Source organism: Drosophila teissieri, chromosome 2R, assembly GCF_016746235.2.
Source record: "Drosophila teissieri strain GT53w chromosome 2R, Prin_Dtei_1.1, whole genome shotgun sequence".
Lineage (NCBI taxonomy): Eukaryota > Metazoa > Arthropoda > Insecta > Diptera > Drosophilidae > Drosophila > Drosophila teissieri.
Genome location: NC_053030.1, coordinates 19,622,676 through 19,640,224, shown reverse-complemented (window position 1 = coordinate 19,640,224; position 17,549 = coordinate 19,622,676). Strand labels below are relative to the sequence as shown.

The following is a 17,549-nucleotide window of genomic DNA, read 5'->3' as shown; positions in this document are numbered from 1 at the left end:
CCCACTTCCACATATGTACATACATATGCTCAGCTCTCCTCCAGAACTTGGGTATTCCGATTGTGAGTCTCTGCGGTCTTTCAACCGAACTCATCAGGTATTAAGTGCACGCAAAGAAATTAATACTTAACACCCATATTTGATTAATTACATTAGTATCACTGCTTTTCAACATCTTTAAGCTCATTGTTCAGTGTGTTAAACTTATAACTTTGTAGTATGTTTCAGTCCAAGGGAACATAAAACAAAGCACTGATTTCTTGTTTCAGGAACTACACAGAAATTTATTTTCAGTGTGAAGCTTAGTATGTAGATTTCCTTGGGGGATTCCGGGAGTGCAAATACACACGTCATCGTCATATATTTTGCTGCAAACTTTGCGCTGCGAATTCCAAATGAACCACATCGAATTGGGTCTACGTTGTCTTAGGCCCGCAGTTGAATTTTCGACGTCAGATCGAAATTTAGCAGCCATTAAGGCGCACCTGTTAGCATCTTAACGTGATTTAATATGATGTGATCAAAAGAAAGGTGGCAGGTGCGTCAGCTAACCAACCGATTTTCGGCGCTTTTAGCGCAGCTAATTCGAGGAATTTTCCACGCCACTTGACAGCAGCAAAACATTGTCTCTCCTTCTCCTTTAACTTCACCTTAACATCCCTTATCTAATCGCGATGCTGGCCCCAAATTAATTACAAATCCATCAGTGGCCAATTTGCGACAAGGGGCCATAAAGCAATTGTGGGCCCCCAATCATCCACTTCCGTATCAGCGGTACTAAGCCATAAATACTAATCAATAAACACTGCGCAGAGGGTAAATCCTGGAATCAGATTGCGAAAACACGACGAAATCAAAAACCAGAGGGCCCACGAGCATTTCGATAAGAGGCATAAATAATTTCTCCGGACGATTTAAATTCCTTTCCGCTCCAGCACACTGGAGCTATTCGCTTGAAATTGTAATTGTCACAATTTTACAAAAAACTCACAACAGGTGAGTTTAAGTGCTGCAAAAAAAACAAAAAAAAAAACAGACCCTGGCAGATTCCATCACTACTTTTATATGTCTATTTATAACTTTTGGCCGCAGCTCTAAGTGATTGGGGGTAACGCACCATGAGTTCCTTTTTTACTTTACTTTAATTATGTAAATATGTTCGTTTTCAAAGCTCCAAGGCAGAGAGCAGTATCAAGTAATGGAGTTCATATGTATATAATTTACTTTTATATATTACATTTTATTTTTATTTGGTTAAAGAGCTTGCGAAAGGGTTTAAAAGTTTAACTCCTCAAGTCGCGCCCAAGCCGCGCGGAAAACGCGCACAAGTCGCGTGCAAAAAGCGCCAAATTTAAATTTTCAAGTTTTTGATATAGTCTTTCATACTACTTGTAATACTTCTACACAAATATTTCGTTCAGTGAAAAGAAAGTAATATAACTAACTAGAAAAGCGTATTATTAATCATTTTGCCTTCAAATTGTCAGTTATTATAAAATATATGTAATATATTGCAACAATTTTAAAATTCGGGTCATTTTTCGTTAGCAAATACACAAACCGATAGTAGCTATTACATTGCATTTCAATCGATTAAAAATAGCGAATGATTATATGAAAACGTCGCATACGGTCACACCGAACCAAACGTGCGTGAGAGTTTCCCAATATTGTACGGCTAAAAATCATACGTCTATTATTATTACAAATTCCATAGAGAGTGCTTTGCGTTTAACGACGTTTCTAATTATTTTTGAAATTCCTCGCCGCAGAAGACAAACAAGATGGCACAGAGCAAATTGAACGATCTTGCCGGCAAGCTGGGCAAAGGTGGTCCGCCGGGACTGGGAATCGGACTGAAGGTCCTGGCCGCCGTGGGCGCTGCCGCTTATGGTGTCAGCCAGTCCCTGTACACCGGTAAGCATATAGCCGATCGGATATATCCACCGATTTAATGATTAAAGGCATAAACACGGGCACTAGCGGCATGTGCACATAACCTCAAATGATTACAGAGTGCAGAGAGATGTGCCTTTGTGTGTGTGTTTCTGCTGTTTCTCGGATTTCATAACTAACAATCTGATTTGCAATATTCCTATTAGAATCTAATAAGATGCTTGTAAGGAATATCAGTTATCCTCACTTACTTGTTACTTGTCATTGTCAGCCAATCCCACATTTCATCTTCCCTTGATTGCATAACAAACTCCACTTAGATTTCTATTTACTTTAGGGTCTTAAGTCCAAAGTAATTATAAGTAATATATATGAGAAAAAGCACTCACTTAATTCACTTTCCATTCAACAGTTGAGGGTGGTCACCGCGCCATCATCTTCAGCCGTCTGGGCGGCATCCAGAGCGACATTTACTCCGAGGGCCTGCACGTGCGCATCCCCTGGTTCCAGTACCCCATCATCTATGACATTCGCTCGCGTCCCCGCAAAATATCCTCGCCCACTGGCTCCAAGGATCTGCAGATGATCAACATCTCGTTGCGTGTGCTGTCGCGCCCCGATTCACTGAACTTGCCGTATCTGCACAAGCAGCTGGGCGTGGACTACGACGAGAAGGTGCTGCCCTCCATTTGCAACGAGGTGCTGAAGAGCGTAATTGCAAAGTTCAATGCCTCGCAGCTTATTACCCAGCGTCAGCAGGTAGATATCTTTAAAATTACCATGGTTTATTCAGTTTGTATATAGTATTTGTCTGTTTCAACAAGGTATCCCTGCTGATTCGCAAGGAGCTGGTGGAGCGCGCCCGCGACTTCAACATCATTCTGGACGATGTGTCCCTCACCGAGCTGAGCTTTGGCAAGGAATACACTGCCGCCATTGAGGCCAAACAAGTGGCCCAGCAGGAGGCCCAGCGGGCTGTCTTCTTTGTGGAGCGCGCCAAGCAGGAGAAGCAGCAGAAGATTGTGCAGGCTGAGGGAGAAGCCGAGGCTGCCAAAATGATATCCTTTTACAAAACACTAACTTGAATATCCGTTACCCTTCTACATCTGACTAATAAGCTGTTAGTATTATGTGAGCTAGAAAAACTGCACTGTTTTTCTTTGCTCACCGTGTACTTTTGGCCTTCTAGAAACATGTAAATGGGGATTAGGTTTGCCAACATTATTGCCACCTACTGGTTCTCCTTAACTGATATGTTTACTTAGGTCTGGCCGTGAAGCAGAACCCAGCCTACCTGAAACTGCGCAAGCTGCGTGCCGCTCAAAGCATTGCCCGCACGGTAGGATTATACTCTATAACATTATCTGATTTAAAAGTAATTAATTGCGTTTTCCCAATCAACAGATTGCCAGCTCACAGAACAAGGTCTATCTGTCGGCGGATAGCTTGATGCTCAACATCCAGGACTCTGGCTTCGATGACATGACTGAGAAGGTTTACAAAAGTAAATAGCTCTCGTTTTGATTAACAAAAAGAGTTTACTTTTAAGTTGAAAACATTTGTGCTTTTGGTTTCAATCACATTGGCCAAAACTTAGACATAGCCTTTATAATTGAGTAATTTCTAACGCGTTTTCCGTACTCCATCTCTTTTCCTATTTGCCACCAAAATTTCGTTCTGTTAACGTTTCTCCCGATCGCGCAACCCAGTAGCCGATGACCTGGACTAGGAGGCGATCCGCATTCGTTGTTAATTAATTTTTATGCAATTCCTTTTGAGCTAGAGCCTAAGTACCGTTTAGTTTTAACCACTCCCAAGCGGCGCATCGGCTTCATTTTTTCACGAATTGTCTGCCAAGTGCAAAGTCCTTGTCACCCGGCGGCAGCTTCATCCCACATCCGTTCACTGGGTGCCAAGGATCGAAACGCGGCACAGTTCTTTGTGGATCAATGATACCAATGCGGGCAGATGGTCGCAACAGCATTTAACTTTCCATGTCCCATCATCGAGAGTCACGTGAATCGGAAACTGAAAATAAATGCGTACTGAGAACTGTCTGACGATCGTTGTGTCCCTTTATACCAAATACCAACTACCAACTTTTGATTTTGCTCCAACTGCCGGGGCACACACTCGTGAAAAAACGAAGCGGCGTCCCCGTGCAGCGATCCCTCCACTAATCCCAATCCCCCAATCTTTGCAGTTGGCACCGGTCTGCCCAAGGACTGGTTGGACGCCCGGAAAATGGCCTCGCAGGTCGCCCAGCCGGCGGAGAAGGAGAAGAACGTGGGCAAGGTGGCGAGCAGCATGGCCGAGCGGATGATGTGATCCGCTTCTTAGCGGGGGCTTCCTGTCAAGATCCTAGTACAAATCGAACATAGAAAAGAACAGACGACAGAACGCCGACGTCGTCGCATATTATTACGAAACACTTACTTATCGTTTTAATTGCGTGTATAAAATACATAAGAATAGTACATAAGAGTGTATACAGTATATAATTTAAGTGTATAGAGGTTTATCTATGTAAATTGTAGGCAGATTAGGTTGCTTCTCCAGGAGTTGTGTCCCCGCGGCATTCCCATGTTGTGTGTGAGTGTGTGTGTCTGTGAGAGATCTTGACTAGAAACTTGTGTGAGTGTGTTGTATGGGCATGCATCCACTGCGATTTTCATTCTTGGTTGAGCAATCGAACCACCGCCCGGGGTCTCCAAGTCATATAAATATTCTTAAAGTCTATCCATAACGAACTCGAACAATCAAATTCCTGCATTAGGCGCGTGGGGTTAGCTTTGTATGTAAGTGTTAATTTGTAATTGTAAGGTGGCTTAAAAGCGACGCGACATGGACCACGATCAGGCCGTCGCCGGTGGCTTTCCTCCTCCCGATGCGCTGGCTCCGCTGGTACTTCCGCTCTCGCTGCCACTGCTGCTGGCATTGCTGTTGGTCCTGCGGCTCTCGGCCAGCCCGGGTGTCTCCCTCCGATGGCGACGCAGCGTGGAACTGGCCGAGGGCGCGGAACTACTCAGCGCAATGTTGGCCGTAAAGGCAGCAGCCTCGGCACGGCTTGGAACGGTCAGAGTGCCTCCCGCTCCCGTTGACGCGGGTGGTATGGCAGCACCGGATCCAATGCCGTTGATGGTGCTGCTGCCATTACTAGTGCCGCTGGCTGCAGCTGCGGCGAAGGACTCGGTTATGCTGGCCAAGGGTCATAAGTTCGTCGTCTGCACCAGTCCGCGCTCCAGATGGAAGCACTCCAGGACGGCGGCGCCGACGGAGCTGCGTCTAGCCACCATTGCGTTGACCACGCTCCACTTGTTCAGCCGCGGATCGTATCGCTCCACCGAGTTTAGCGAAGAGCTGCCATCGTTGCCGCCCAAGGCGAATAGGGCGCCCTCCACCTCGACCACTTCATGGGTGGATCTGTAAAAGAACCCAATTAATAAAGGGAGGATGCACCATTGATTTGAACTCCTCACCTTCGCGAGTGCATGGCTGCGATGGGTTCCCAGCTGTTCCTGCGCAGGTTGAATCGCTCACCGCTGGACATGCACATCGTGCCATCATTACCACCAATGCAGTACAGATGCCCGTCGGTGGAGGCGACGCCACAGCTGCTCCTTCGTGCCGTCATGCTGGGCACCGGTTGCCAGCGACCCACCCTGGGATCAAACCGCTCCACGCTCGACTGGTAGTTGGTGGAATCGAAGCCGCCCAGACTGTAGATGCAATTCTCCAGCACAGCCAGTCGGCAGTACCTTCTCCTTGTGCTCATCGCCGGGCAGGAGCTCCAGATGCCGGTGAGCGGATCATAGCGCTCCATGCTGCTCAGGCAGGAGGCGCCATCGTAACCACCACAAACGTAGATCAGGGCATCGTAGGAGCAGATGCCCAGGCAGCTGCGTTTCGTGCCCATTGGCGTGATGTTGCTCCACTTGTTGGTCAGAGGATTGTAGCTCTCCGCCGTGGCCAGATCACTGACTCCGTCGTAGCCTCCAACGACGTACAGCTGCTTGTGCAGAGAAGTCACACCGGATCGGGATCGTCGCCACAGCATTGGAGCCACCGGACTCCATGAGTTGGAGCGCGGATTGTACACCTCGCACTCGTTGTGAATGGCGAAGAGACTGCCCCCTCCCACCGCGAACACGTAGGGTTTCATGCCCTCCGGACGACGCTCCTGGGTCCGCTGACTGCCCATGATGCTGCGTTGCTCCGGAAGCAGATGGTACTTCATGGCCTCCAGGAGCAGCTCCTTGCACTCGGAGTCATCGCGCATGAGCGTCTCCGTTTCCACGCAGCTCATGAGGAAATCCCTGCTCACCAGCGGCAGCCTTACGTTCGACATCAGCTCGGCAATGTGGAGTCGTCGCGCGGGCAGGTCATGTTTCACCCAATTGATAACGGCGGCGAAGACTCGCTCCTCGGAGCTGATGTTCAGCTGGCTGTTGGAGATCAGCTCGCGAACCTCCTCGAACGGCAGCAGCAGGAACTCCTCGGTGCCCACCACCTGCTGGAAGTTCTGCAGGGCGTACTTATGCGATCGCGTATGCAGCTCCTTGCAGGAGTGGGCATCTGCGAAGCTGCGTATGCCCAGGCAGTTGGAGGGATGCAGCTGGCGCAGCAGGAACTTGCAGCAGGCATCCCGCACCGAGTGCATCTGCAGCAAACCGGAGGCGGGCAGCAGCACCTGCACGTTCTGCTCGGTGATCGTGATCTCGCCGGTGTAGGTGTAATCGATCAGCTGCCGCAGCGCCGAGCTGTCCACGTCGTGCAGTCGGACTAATCCCTGAGTGCGCTCCAGCATGTCGTCTGGTGAATGAGATGGGTACGTATTAGATCAGTTACCGTATTGCTTCAGTGATTGGATATCTAATATATAGGATTGTGTACTAGCTGAACTGGAAGTTCCTGGAAAGGATTGCTTTTGGTTACAGCAGCTCACTCACCGTTGAACATCGCATAGAAATAGGGCGACACGGAGGCCAGAACCACTCGATGGGCGTTGATGGTGTCGCCGCCCACTTCCAGGCGCACATCGCACAGCTGAAATGGGCAGAAAACCGAGTGTGAATGGCGCTGGGAAGGCTATTGAGACTGGGGGCAAAGTGTCGCTTTACAAATCCGATTAATGCCCGACTACGTGCTCAATTTGCACTCCAAATCCCGCACTCCCACCGCCATCTTGAAGCCTTGCCAGGACTCTCCATCAATAACTTTCGACAGGCAGTGCGGCAGTCAATGAACCCGATAGTGGAGGCACTTTTTAATGTCGGAGGCAACGTGTCGCTTACATCATGGCGCGCTTCTGGTTAAGGCCAACTCATCCACCCGCTGGGCCAGTAAAATGGCAATTTGCTCTAATGGCCTCACCCAGCTGAACTTTGTGCGAGGGGGCGGCATCGGTCGCAATTAATGTTGCCGACTGCCCAAAATGAAAGAGAAACGCGCGAAAGACATTATGTATGCGCCATGTGGGCCAGCGTCAAGTCGGACTTGCGACGACCTCAATCACGCGCCCATTCTAAATATATACGAGTATTTTAATTATGTTCCCGCCTAATGCAATTAGTACGGCAATATCAAGATCTGTCAATTAATGGTATATATGAGTTTGAACTCTGTCTTATGGCTGCTTTCCAAAGTAGCAATCGATCTGGCCATGACCATAACTTGGAGATCATCCTCACCTGCGCATTGCTCCGCATCTGGTTGATGGCCGCAAAGGAGGCGATGCAGTGGCCCGGATTCTGGTGATGTGCCTGGGGCAGCACCTCCTCATTGGGACCCGGTGGACTCAGATCGCTGGGCGTCTGTGTGGAATTGTTGCTGGTGGTGGTGACATCCTCGTTGTTGCCACTCGCCTCGCCAGAGCTGCAAGGAGATTTTAATGAGTTCGTAAAATCATCGCCTCCACAAAATCAAGACGCGTAAACATAATGGTAATGCCGGCGACAAGGTGTCGGCGAAAACAGAAACAGGAACTGCTCCACTGCTGCAAAGCCGGGGGTTGTTTATGCTACATGTTTATGCTCATGTCACTTCGAGGGGGCTGGCATTTTTGGGGGTTGAATGGAGCGAACATGAAGCACCAAGTCGCCACTTGAATTTCAGTTTTGGTGCACAGAAAATGTTAAACAAAAATCATGTACTAAACTTCGAGCAGTGAAATCATAGTACAAAGTCGTTTTGAATAAGTATATGGTAATATCTTTACCACTCTTTATAAAGTTTCACCTATTATAAGCTAGTATTTAAGATTTATTTTCGGTGTACTTACTGATTGGATTTCACGGGCAGAAACATTGCGACTTCGTCTGGCCGTTGTTTATGCTAATGATGGGGTTAGTGCGGCACTTCCCTTATCTCTGTGCTGCAGCTTGCTCCTAAAACATATCCTCGTCTTGGTCCTTGGTTGGTGTCTTCAGTTCGGTACGGTTCAGTCTTTTTATTGGCAGTTCAGCTCCAACTTCAGCTGAAATGGGGGGAGCCAAAAATCAATACTGTGGACAATTGTTGTGGCCGCCCGCATGGAAGAGAATGGCTTTGGATTTGGGTCAGACGGATGGCGGGATTGGTGGTTGGCTGGATATGATATCATTCGGGCTTTTTGGCATGTCAAAGTGAAGGAAGCATCTGAATGAAACTAAAAACTGGGTTAAGTGCCTCCTCCCTGCACCCAGCCATTGTTAATGCTTGTTCTCGGGATGTGAAGTGCTTATGCGTGGGGGAGCCTTTGAAGGACCCAGGAAATGGGGCAGGATGTGGCCTCGCCAAATTGCTTGTCGCATGCAACTTGCGCATTTTGTCGGCAATTTTGCTGGCAAACAAAAAAGCCACGCGATTCGAATACAGAAAGAAAAGTAATACAGCCATAATGCAGCAGAGTAAATTAATAAATGTTTATGTGACAGCTTTTAAAATGTTTATTTTGATGCAATATCTGTTGAATTATAAAGTATTTTAAACTTTTTTTGAGTCGAATTTCGTTTGCATAAGATAATTAAGGCGTTCATTGACCTTGATAAATATGCAAAAGTAGCTATGTAGATTTAGCCTGTCTGTAATTTTATCTTTTTTGTAAACATTTTCAGGTTCAATGGAGGGTGTTGGTTATAGGAAAATATAACCAAAAAACGTAGTTCTTCAACAGTGGAGAGAGCGTTTCTCTTGATCACGTCTGGAAAGTGCTCTTTGGGGTCAACAAAACGTGTCTCTGGCACATGTTTGTGAATTTAACGTCACGAATTTATCGCTGCATTAACAAAACAAAACAAGGCAGCGAAAAAGCAGTAGCAACAGCATTAACAACCATCAGCCGCTTAAAACATACAAAATTTCACTTTGCGCACAACACGAATTAACGACAATTTCAATCCGCTGTTTTTATACTTTTTTTTTTAGTTTTTAGTTAACTGAGCAACAGCCAGCGAGGCGGCCTGCCATGCTTGAGGGCGCAATTGTGCTGGAGGGCAATGTACGCCGACTGTTTCTGTTTCTGTTCAGCACCCTCCCAAAACGCCCCAAAAAACCCCCTTGAGCGCCTCAGAACCCCCCAGTTTGAAAAGAAGCCCCATTAGGCTAAATGTTTACTGCGCTGCCAAAACAAAAGCAGGCCAGTTGCCATCGTGGGACAGCCCTCGATTGCATTCTGAGTTGCATTCTGCAGGCAGGTTTTTTTTGGGCGGGGTCAGCACTCTGCGTCACACGCGGCGTATGAGTAATTAAAGGCTGTCAGCCAGGGTCAGAATGCGGTGCGGTTGTCTCAGTAACTAAGCTAACACGGCTAACTGTTGTTTGCGGCCAACAAAAAACAATGGAATTATGCTAGTCGAGCTCATTTATGCACAGCGGCGAAGAGCTGGGAAATTTAGCTTATGAAATGTATGAAGGTAAGCAGCTTTACTGAGCAACAGTAGTTTTTAAATATTTATTATATTTTCAGGAATAGGTGGAATCTTGTTTGTAGAAATTTATATATATTAATCTAAATATGATGTGAAAGTAAGAAAGATGGTGTGGAATAAAAATCCTATTTTGGTGAAGGGTTACAAAGTCAGTTGGCTTTCTCTCTGTGTACTTAAAGGGGCAATCATGTCTAACACACACGCAATGGCAGGTTCAGGAACCGGAAGTGCTGAGGGTGGAGCAGGAAGTGGGCTTTAGCAAAGGTGTAACTCTCGCTGACCTTCAGCGGTTCGATGAGCTGGGGGTCGCTGACTCAGGCTGCAGGGGGTGGCACTATTTATAAAAAAACAAACCTAACTAAAAATATGATTATCAAAGAAGCGCAGAGAGAGAGGGAGAGCTGGAAGCTGTTTCCCAGCAACATCTGCGGTTTCGAGTGTGAAATTCAAATTAAATGGCCAGCATGCTCCGCACGTAGAGCCCGAAATGTGGGTAAACCGACGACTGGAGTAACACCGGCCGCACTCATTCAGTAATATTAAATGCTTTTTGGCGACGGAGCAGAACCGCGGAATATAAAAACAAATAAAAGAACCCAAAACACACGGAGCCACACAGAAAAATTGTGCAAACATTGAACCGGTTGTAGTTTTTTTTGCCCAACCACTCGCCCAATTTGTTGTTGGCCACCTATGGATATGTGGAGAGGTATCCATTATGTCTATGCTCCACACCTCCACGTGACTTGGCCAACTGAAATCACAGTGCACAATCGGAGGGCCTCCAGCATGCTTCTTGCACGCTTCATTGATGATTAACCTGCTAAGTTTGCTGCTGCTGCAATGCAATATTCTGCGACCCACCAAGGTCAACTGCTTTTGCAATCGAGCGGAAATCGCGAGATCTAGCTGCGGACTCAGCGCTGGTTACAGCTAAAAATTGGTGAATAAGATGCAGATTATAGCAGCTAACTCAGGTGGGGAGAATAGGATACATTGCTCAACGCTTGCCAGTCTAATGAAGCCGAACCTAAGTGTTCTGGCTAGCTGATTTATACAAATTTCACAGAATCTAGTATTTCATAATATTTCATATATTATTTACGTATGGAAATGTGATAGAATTGAATTATCTTTTAATAATTAAGCAGGTGGTCTTAAGGTATCAAAGAACTACAGTTTTCCTACAAATATGTGTAGAATAGGAAATTATACCATACCATTAATACTAATAATACCTCTTTGCAGTGGAACCAAAATTCGTCGCACACGAAAAACTCCCAAAAGTGTTTAGCACATTTTTTCGATTTTAGCGGAAAGAACAAGAGGCTCTCGAAGACGCCCGCGCCCAAGTCGAACATCAAGTGCCAGTGCGTGCTTGGTAAAGAGATGCCCACCTCCGAATTTGGCTGAGGGTTCCAGCTGGGGATGTGGGCCAAGTAAACAAGCGCGGCAACAACGAACAAGAACACCAATGGCCAGCCATTATTAAGTATACGCAGCGTAAGCCGACAGATTGCTCTATTGGTCTATTGGTCTGTTGGTGAGCCCAGATGTTAAAAAAGGGGGAAAAGGAACGAGGGAACGTGGAAGCGTGGAAAATGCGATAGGGGCTGGGAAAAGCACACAACGAAAGTGAGTGTGGAAGCCGGCATTTCGGATTTTAGGTCTGGGTTTGGGGTTTTGGGTTTGGGGTTTGCTTATCGGTGTGGGTCGTCAACCTGCTGTCAGCGCGGGAAATGTGAAAAACAGCCGTTTTCCCCATGGCGCCGGCGCACTGGCCTGTGAAAAACTCCGTGGTGTGGCCAAAAAGGAAGTTTCCAAGATGCAACGGCATGTGCACATAATCCTCTCTCCCCCCCCAAAAGAAAAACGAAAAGGGAGTTCGCCGCACCTTTATCCAAAAATTGATGGCTTTTTCCGCGGATATTGCTCTTCCTCCAGGAGTTTCCTGATCTTAATTGCACTTTTATTCTTTGGTGGCTTTTATTCTTCGCTAGCTTTTCCGGGTGGAGTTCACTTTTCACTACGAATTTCAACTGCTGTGAAGCCAATTATTTTTCGTCGCAACTGCAACAACTGCGCTGTGCTGACGGCAACTTCGCGGCACGAAAGCTCAAGAGCGACTGGCGACTGAGCGAGAATCCGTTGGAGCCCCAAACACCAAACCCCCAAAGCTTTTCTTTGAGCGGAATGTTTGGAATTTGGAACAGCAGAAAAGCTCGCCGTTCTCAACGACTTGTTAACGCTCTACACTGGAAATCTTTATAATAAAATGGCCATTGTTTTGTAAAATATACATTTCTATACTTGGTAAAATCAAACGTAAGTTTAAGCCAAATTAGAAAAGTAATTTTATATAATAAATAAAAAAATGTAATTAACTGTTATGATCAAAATTAAAATTCTTTGTTGTGGATATTTTTTTTAAGTCTAGAATTGTTTATCTTCATACTTTAAATTATTTTCCAGCAGCCTTGATACTTTGAAATTAGTCAAGCAAAAATGTGTTTACTTGCATATGACTCGTTTGCTGTCAAAATATAATATATAAAATAAAATCGTAACTGTGCTTAAAATTAAAATATTCCCTTAAATCGATTAAAAAGTGTAACTTTGTGCGTTTGTGAATAACTCAAACGAATGCAGATGCGCCGTGAGTTGACTTGAGCTAACTTGTAATTGAAGCCTAATTAACAAACAGTTAGTGCTTCTAAGTTTCTCAAACGCTGTGGAGACAAACTTTCAGCTCCCCAACCGACTGCCAGTGAACCTTTGCCTTTGGAGCAGAGGGGTCACCCACCAGCCAAAGCAAACCAAAGCGAGCCAAAGCAAAGCTGGCCAAACCAAACCTCTGGACCATTAGGACGCCCAGCGTGTCACAAAGAAGCTGCATGCAAATCCAATTAGGAGCGTGGAGCGTGGAGCGGCCAAGGCCCGAAGGTGGTGCAGTTCCTAGATTCAATGGTTGGATGCACGGTGGCTCACAATGCCCGGTGGAAGCCACCGAAGTCAGCCACTGACCCAATTATGCTAATACGGTGGCCAAACTCGAAAGCCTTTGACGTCATGTTAGCCGGATGCAGGAACCCAGGATGGATGAATGGATAGATGGATGGATGTCTGGGTTGCGAGGGAACAAAGGCGTGTGGCAAGACCGGCTTACACCTGGAGCAATATCACTATTGCTGGAGAAATTGCGAAATATGACAAGATAATTGCATACAAAAAAAAAAGGGTCCTTTGGCACACCTGAGACTTATTGGCTTGGCTTCGCATCAATGGTGGGTTGGAATCCAGCCTGGACACTCGACTCCCAATTGCTGCCAATGCTGTGCGCCATTTCCGTGCATATTAGAAAATTACAGAAGCTCAAGTCGCACTTCAAAAACCAAGCAAAGGTGACACTGCCAACCAGCTGGTGCGCATGTCCCTAGCGTCCTTTATTTCCATCCCGTCCCCTCCCGCCGTCCAGTCCTTCTGTCCTCCTGTCGTCCTGCTCCTTTCGTCGGGCAACAGGTGCTCGCTGCGCGGAGCGTGGTCGTGGTGGCCGAAAGGATTCCGACGGAGTTGGGTTTGGTGCGCTGCCCGCGAGGAGCTATAAAAGCGCTCGATGCGAGCAACTCGGCCGTTAGTCGTCCTTCCTCCGGCGTGGAACTCGATCTTCGCCGTGGGAGCAGCCATATACCGTGAAAGCATAGCCACCATCGTCTGAAATGTGTTTGCAAACTATTTAGCATCGGTGTATCCGTAAAATGTAACAGCACCCAGAAGACGGACCTCGAAAATCAGCCGCACAATGTCGCACCTGGTGATGAGGCGACGGATTCTGCTGATGGTTTTGCTATTTGCAGGTAAGTCCATCAGTTCCAAGATCCATTTTCAGTGACAACAGACAGAAAACATTTAACAAATAATAGCTAAATCAGTGGAGATCATGGTTGTAGGTATTAGGAAATTTGAAAATTTAAAAGATCTCAAATAAAACCCACGTATATGGAATAAACTCTTGAAAGAGCTTTCTTTAGAATATGCTATTCTCATACTATGTTGCCACATATTGCTCTTATACTATTATATATTAAAAACATTTTACTCCGCTCTAAACTAGAATGGTACCATTAAAAGGTGTATTAGTCTGCGATTACATAAATTGACGGTTATTGGCGTTAAAAAATGGCAGAAACCTAGATTTTTCAATTATAAGATTAATTTCAATGAAACTATGCTTCACCGATTAAATAAACCGCACATCTTTCGATCCTACTAAAATTGATCCATAAAACTCATATTTTGTGATTTATATTTCAATTTGAAGCCCATCCATAAAGAAAGAAAATCAAGTAAGAAACTGTAAAAACTACTTTTCCTATCAAAGTTATGTTATGATTTAGAAACTCATCTAAGAAACTAAAAATGTACGATTTTTTGCTTTCTTAGTTATATGTATATTTAAGTACTATTTCAGGTAAATTGTTCTTCCCTGCTAATTGAATTTCAAAAAAAAGATATGACATCAATCCCGTGGGGCGAACTTCATCGTAACTATCTCACATTTTCGGCTATTTTTCATTTCTCGGCACTTGTTTCGAATGGAAACCTGACCTTTTTATTAGCCGCCATTGCGCCTATCACTAATTAAAATCTGTAGGGCACTAGCGGAAATTGGATGTCATGTCGTTTTGGCGAAGCCAACCCCCTGTTTGTACCCAAGTGACTACCCCAAATCCTGCGGGAGCACACACAATTAATGGGGCCCGTCTGCCGATATGCTTCTCCACCGCCAGGTCCACTGCGAAACGCACCTTTTGGCGGCGCACAGGTGGCGATAGCGACATCACCCACAACTGGTCGTGACCGCCAAATTCCGGCGGAGTGGCAACGGGACTGGGAGTTGGATCCGGACTGGGGTTTCACTGGAAGTGTGGACAGGTACTCAGTCGCGTCGCCGACGACGTCACGCACTCTGGACAACCTTTATCCTTTCGATGGCGGAAATCCGCCGCCAAAAACCAGTGAAGCGGAAATGGATAACCAATTCGGAGATAGCTATCTCGGCCCGTATCCTGCGTTGTTTGGTCGCCAGTGGCACCTTCAGCACCGCAAGCAGCTGCAGCTGCAGCACAAGTGGCAATCTCCGGCTCCTCCATTTGCGGACGTCAAGCCCAAGAGGGAACCCACCAACTGGCCACCCGACGACGAGGAGCCGCCGCTTCCGTATCCCTACGCCTACAACTTGCGCTGGAAACGAAAGGACGTCCCGGAGTCGCTTCGATATATGCCCTCGATCAGTGCTGGTAAATTTGGGATTTGGCCATATATTATATTTGGATTAGGTTTATATATTTATTTTATTGATACACCTTGTATAATATGCACTTTATGAACCATAACGCTGCTAGTGACATTCGTTCTGCCTTCCAGGAGCCATGACCAATCTGGGCGGATTTTTCAACCGCCTGGAGGCGAACCTGCGCTTCGCGGAGCAGTCGCAACTGGGTGAGTCCGAGACGCAAATGCTGGAGGGGAAGCACCCCCACCCACTGCACCTGCCCCCCGTGCCGCCCGACGCCCCTCCAGATACCGAGCAGCAGCAGCAGGAGCACAACCGGAAGACATCGAAGCTCCTGCAAGCCCTGCGCGACTACAGGCCGTCCCAGAAGATTCGATCGCTGGTGTCGCGCAATCCGCAGGGATACCGTGGCTCCCAGTTCATAGATCCCAGCTACATGTGGCTGGGTCTGGGTAAATGACAGTGAGACCGCCGGAGCAGCAGATTAGGTACCTAGGTAGCTGCAACGTATGCCGCCCCAAAATTCGATTTAATTTATGCCCTCTGTGTGTGTAGAAATATATGTATGTTTGAAAGTCTATCGCAGCAAAAACGAACAAGTGTGTGTTAAAATTTAAGGAATGGTATGTTTTGCTGTATTCAATATAGAAGTTATCCCAAATCTTCGAGTCAATGAACAAGTTTAACACGCCATCCAAATAATTTCCCATCTCATTATGTATACAAAATATATATTTTTTTCTGTAGCCAATCGAAATATGGAATATACGTATAGACAACGATCGCGTTGAAGTAAATATATAGGATGTACACACGGATATTCGTTCTCTGATGCAACGAAAATACCACGTAGTACATAATTTTGGTGTTACTAGCTAGGGAAATATTGTGTTAGTCGGGGAAGCCCCGTTGATAGCATTCGAACAGTATATGACGTAATCAGAGCTCGCCAAATGGAAAGTTTCAGACAGGGTTTAAATCTTGGTGTAGCTGGGATAGGAGTTGGTCTGCTGGGTTGGCGGCGGGATCAGCGGGCGCTGGATCTCACTGGATGCCTGGATCTGCTTGAAGAGCGAGTAGATGCCGTAGTACAGATACCAGCTCAGCACTGAAACGAGATGGTGAAATGATGAAAAATTAGCATCGTGTCCATGTGCAATTACTGTACGATCGCAGACCGTTGAGCGATAAGCGCAACACAATTCCGCAATAACAGAGAATGTGTATACCCATTTCCAGATATAGCTGGAACGTATGTATGTACAAGAAAGCGGTGATTCACTTACCCAGCAGGCCCACATCCACCAAAATGAGAGGAAGGGCGCTCACGAAGGGCGTACTTTCGATGACCTGGGCCAAGATTGCAATATTGGCGACGATTCCAAAGACAAGCAGGACTCCATTGTTGATCAGCCAGGGCACCAGGAGCAGATGACGTTCCTGTGGGGCAAGACAACTCTATTAGAAACTTCTCTATTCCCAGTTAGGACAGTTTTCCACAGACTAGTGGGGTTTTTAAGAGGTCTAGCTCTTGACATATAGTTCACATATATAGGAGATAATGCAGATTGCACATTGATACCAGCACTTACCTTAACGGTACCTGCAACCAACATGGCCGAAGCCAGAAGATTAATCACCTTGAGCGCCAAGTAAACACTGAACACGATGATTAGCACTGCAAAAACCACAAAGAACAATGAAATATAAAATATATGCGGTTTGTTGGGGGTGCACTTGTTGCTTAGAACCTACTACTGCGAATCTGGGTGGTCGTCATGTCGGGATCTTTGGACTCCTTGGCGATCTGCTGCGCAATTTCATCGACGAATCCCAGGGCGACGGACAAAAGGATCGTGGCCAAGAAGGAGAGAATCACGCCCAGCCATCCAATGACCACACCATAGGTGTTCAGACGCATGCAGAAGACCCTGGACAGCATTTTGGGATTCCTTGATGTAGTGCTAGTGCGGATGCGGATAGACAATTTAACTTCAGTTCGCCGGCGTAGCGAAAATGTAATTGCTTAATAAGTCGCAATTCCCCAAATGCACTGACGCTTGAAAGCTTTTTGGGTACCGCGGCGTTGCCAGACAGTTGCAATTAGTTCGCTTGGAAACTGTGACTCGTTCGTGTGACTTTTTAAGTGCATAAATGATTTTTAAATTTGATTTTTATTTTTTCTATGCTAGCATTTATTATTTTTCTTAATTGTAAAGAAATATTTAAACTAACTTTTTTAAAAGCAACTCTTCCAATGTACGAATTTGATTGCTGCTAAATATTATATATAATATTTACTAAATAAGTAATTAGTTATCAACATTTTGAAGCTTAGTTCCACATGTTACCCATTCCACCATAAAGTAGACACATATCCATACAGAAAATAGATTTTTAGCGCTCCAAAATAAAGTATTTTCTTGTTGGATAGTTAAAGAACCTGTTTCTTC

At 46.1% G+C, this 17,549-nt stretch overlaps 4 protein-coding genes across 7 annotated transcripts; 2 read left to right on the top strand and 2 right to left on the bottom strand.

Moving 5' to 3' along the window:
* The first annotated feature begins 1,592 nt into the window (after positions 1-1,592).
* LOC122613782 (prohibitin-2) lies at positions 1,593-4,378 on the top strand. Of its 3 annotated transcripts, none has more exons than XM_043788162.1 (7): positions 1,593-1,672; positions 1,773-1,917; positions 2,309-2,655; positions 2,721-2,954; positions 3,158-3,235; positions 3,301-3,400; positions 4,100-4,378. In XM_043788162.1, exons 2-7 carry the CDS (start codon positions 1,785-1,787, stop codon positions 4,222-4,224), a joined length of 1,017 nt encoding a protein of 338 aa, XP_043644097.1. In that variant the 5' UTR covers positions 1,593-1,672; positions 1,773-1,784; the 3' UTR covers positions 4,225-4,378. The 3 variants fall into 3 exon arrangements, with proteins under 3 accessions (XP_043644097.1, XP_043644099.1, XP_043644098.1); XM_043788164.1 differs by lacking the exon at positions 4,100-4,378 and adding an exon at positions 3,606-3,953; XM_043788163.1 differs by having other exon boundaries at positions 1,630-1,649.
* Positions 4,379-4,971: 593 nt separating this feature from the next.
* On the bottom strand, positions 4,972-12,042 carry LOC122613781 (kelch-like protein 17). Its single transcript, XM_043788160.1, has 6 exons — positions 11,698-12,042; positions 8,177-8,371; positions 7,587-7,770; positions 6,846-6,942; positions 5,376-6,708; positions 4,972-5,319 (listed from the first exon to the last, which is right to left on the bottom strand). Exons 2-6 carry the CDS (start codon positions 8,200-8,202, stop codon positions 5,106-5,108), a joined length of 1,854 nt encoding a protein of 617 aa, XP_043644095.1. The 5' UTR covers positions 8,203-8,371; positions 11,698-12,042; the 3' UTR covers positions 4,972-5,105.
* A 1,479-nt stretch (positions 12,043-13,521) lies between these two features.
* Positions 13,522-15,681, top strand: LOC122613126. Of its 2 annotated transcripts, none has more exons than XM_043787150.1 (3): positions 13,522-13,657; positions 14,591-15,100; positions 15,231-15,681. In XM_043787150.1, the coding sequence occupies exons 1-3, from the start codon at positions 13,603-13,605 to the stop codon at positions 15,554-15,556; spliced, it is 891 nt and encodes a 296-aa protein (XP_043643085.1). In that variant the 5' UTR covers positions 13,522-13,602; the 3' UTR covers positions 15,557-15,681. The 2 variants fall into 2 exon arrangements, with proteins under 2 accessions (XP_043643085.1, XP_043643084.1); XM_043787149.1 differs by having other exon boundaries at positions 15,228-15,681.
* Positions 15,682-15,810: 129 nt separating this feature from the next.
* LOC122613127 lies at positions 15,811-17,142 on the bottom strand. Its single transcript, XM_043787151.1, has 4 exons — positions 16,852-17,142; positions 16,689-16,774; positions 16,383-16,536; positions 15,811-16,204 (listed from the first exon to the last, which is right to left on the bottom strand). The coding sequence occupies exons 1-4, from the start codon at positions 17,036-17,038 to the stop codon at positions 16,071-16,073; spliced, it is 561 nt and encodes a 186-aa protein (XP_043643086.1). The 5' UTR covers positions 17,039-17,142; the 3' UTR covers positions 15,811-16,070.
* Between the last annotated feature and the right edge of the window lie 407 nt (positions 17,143-17,549).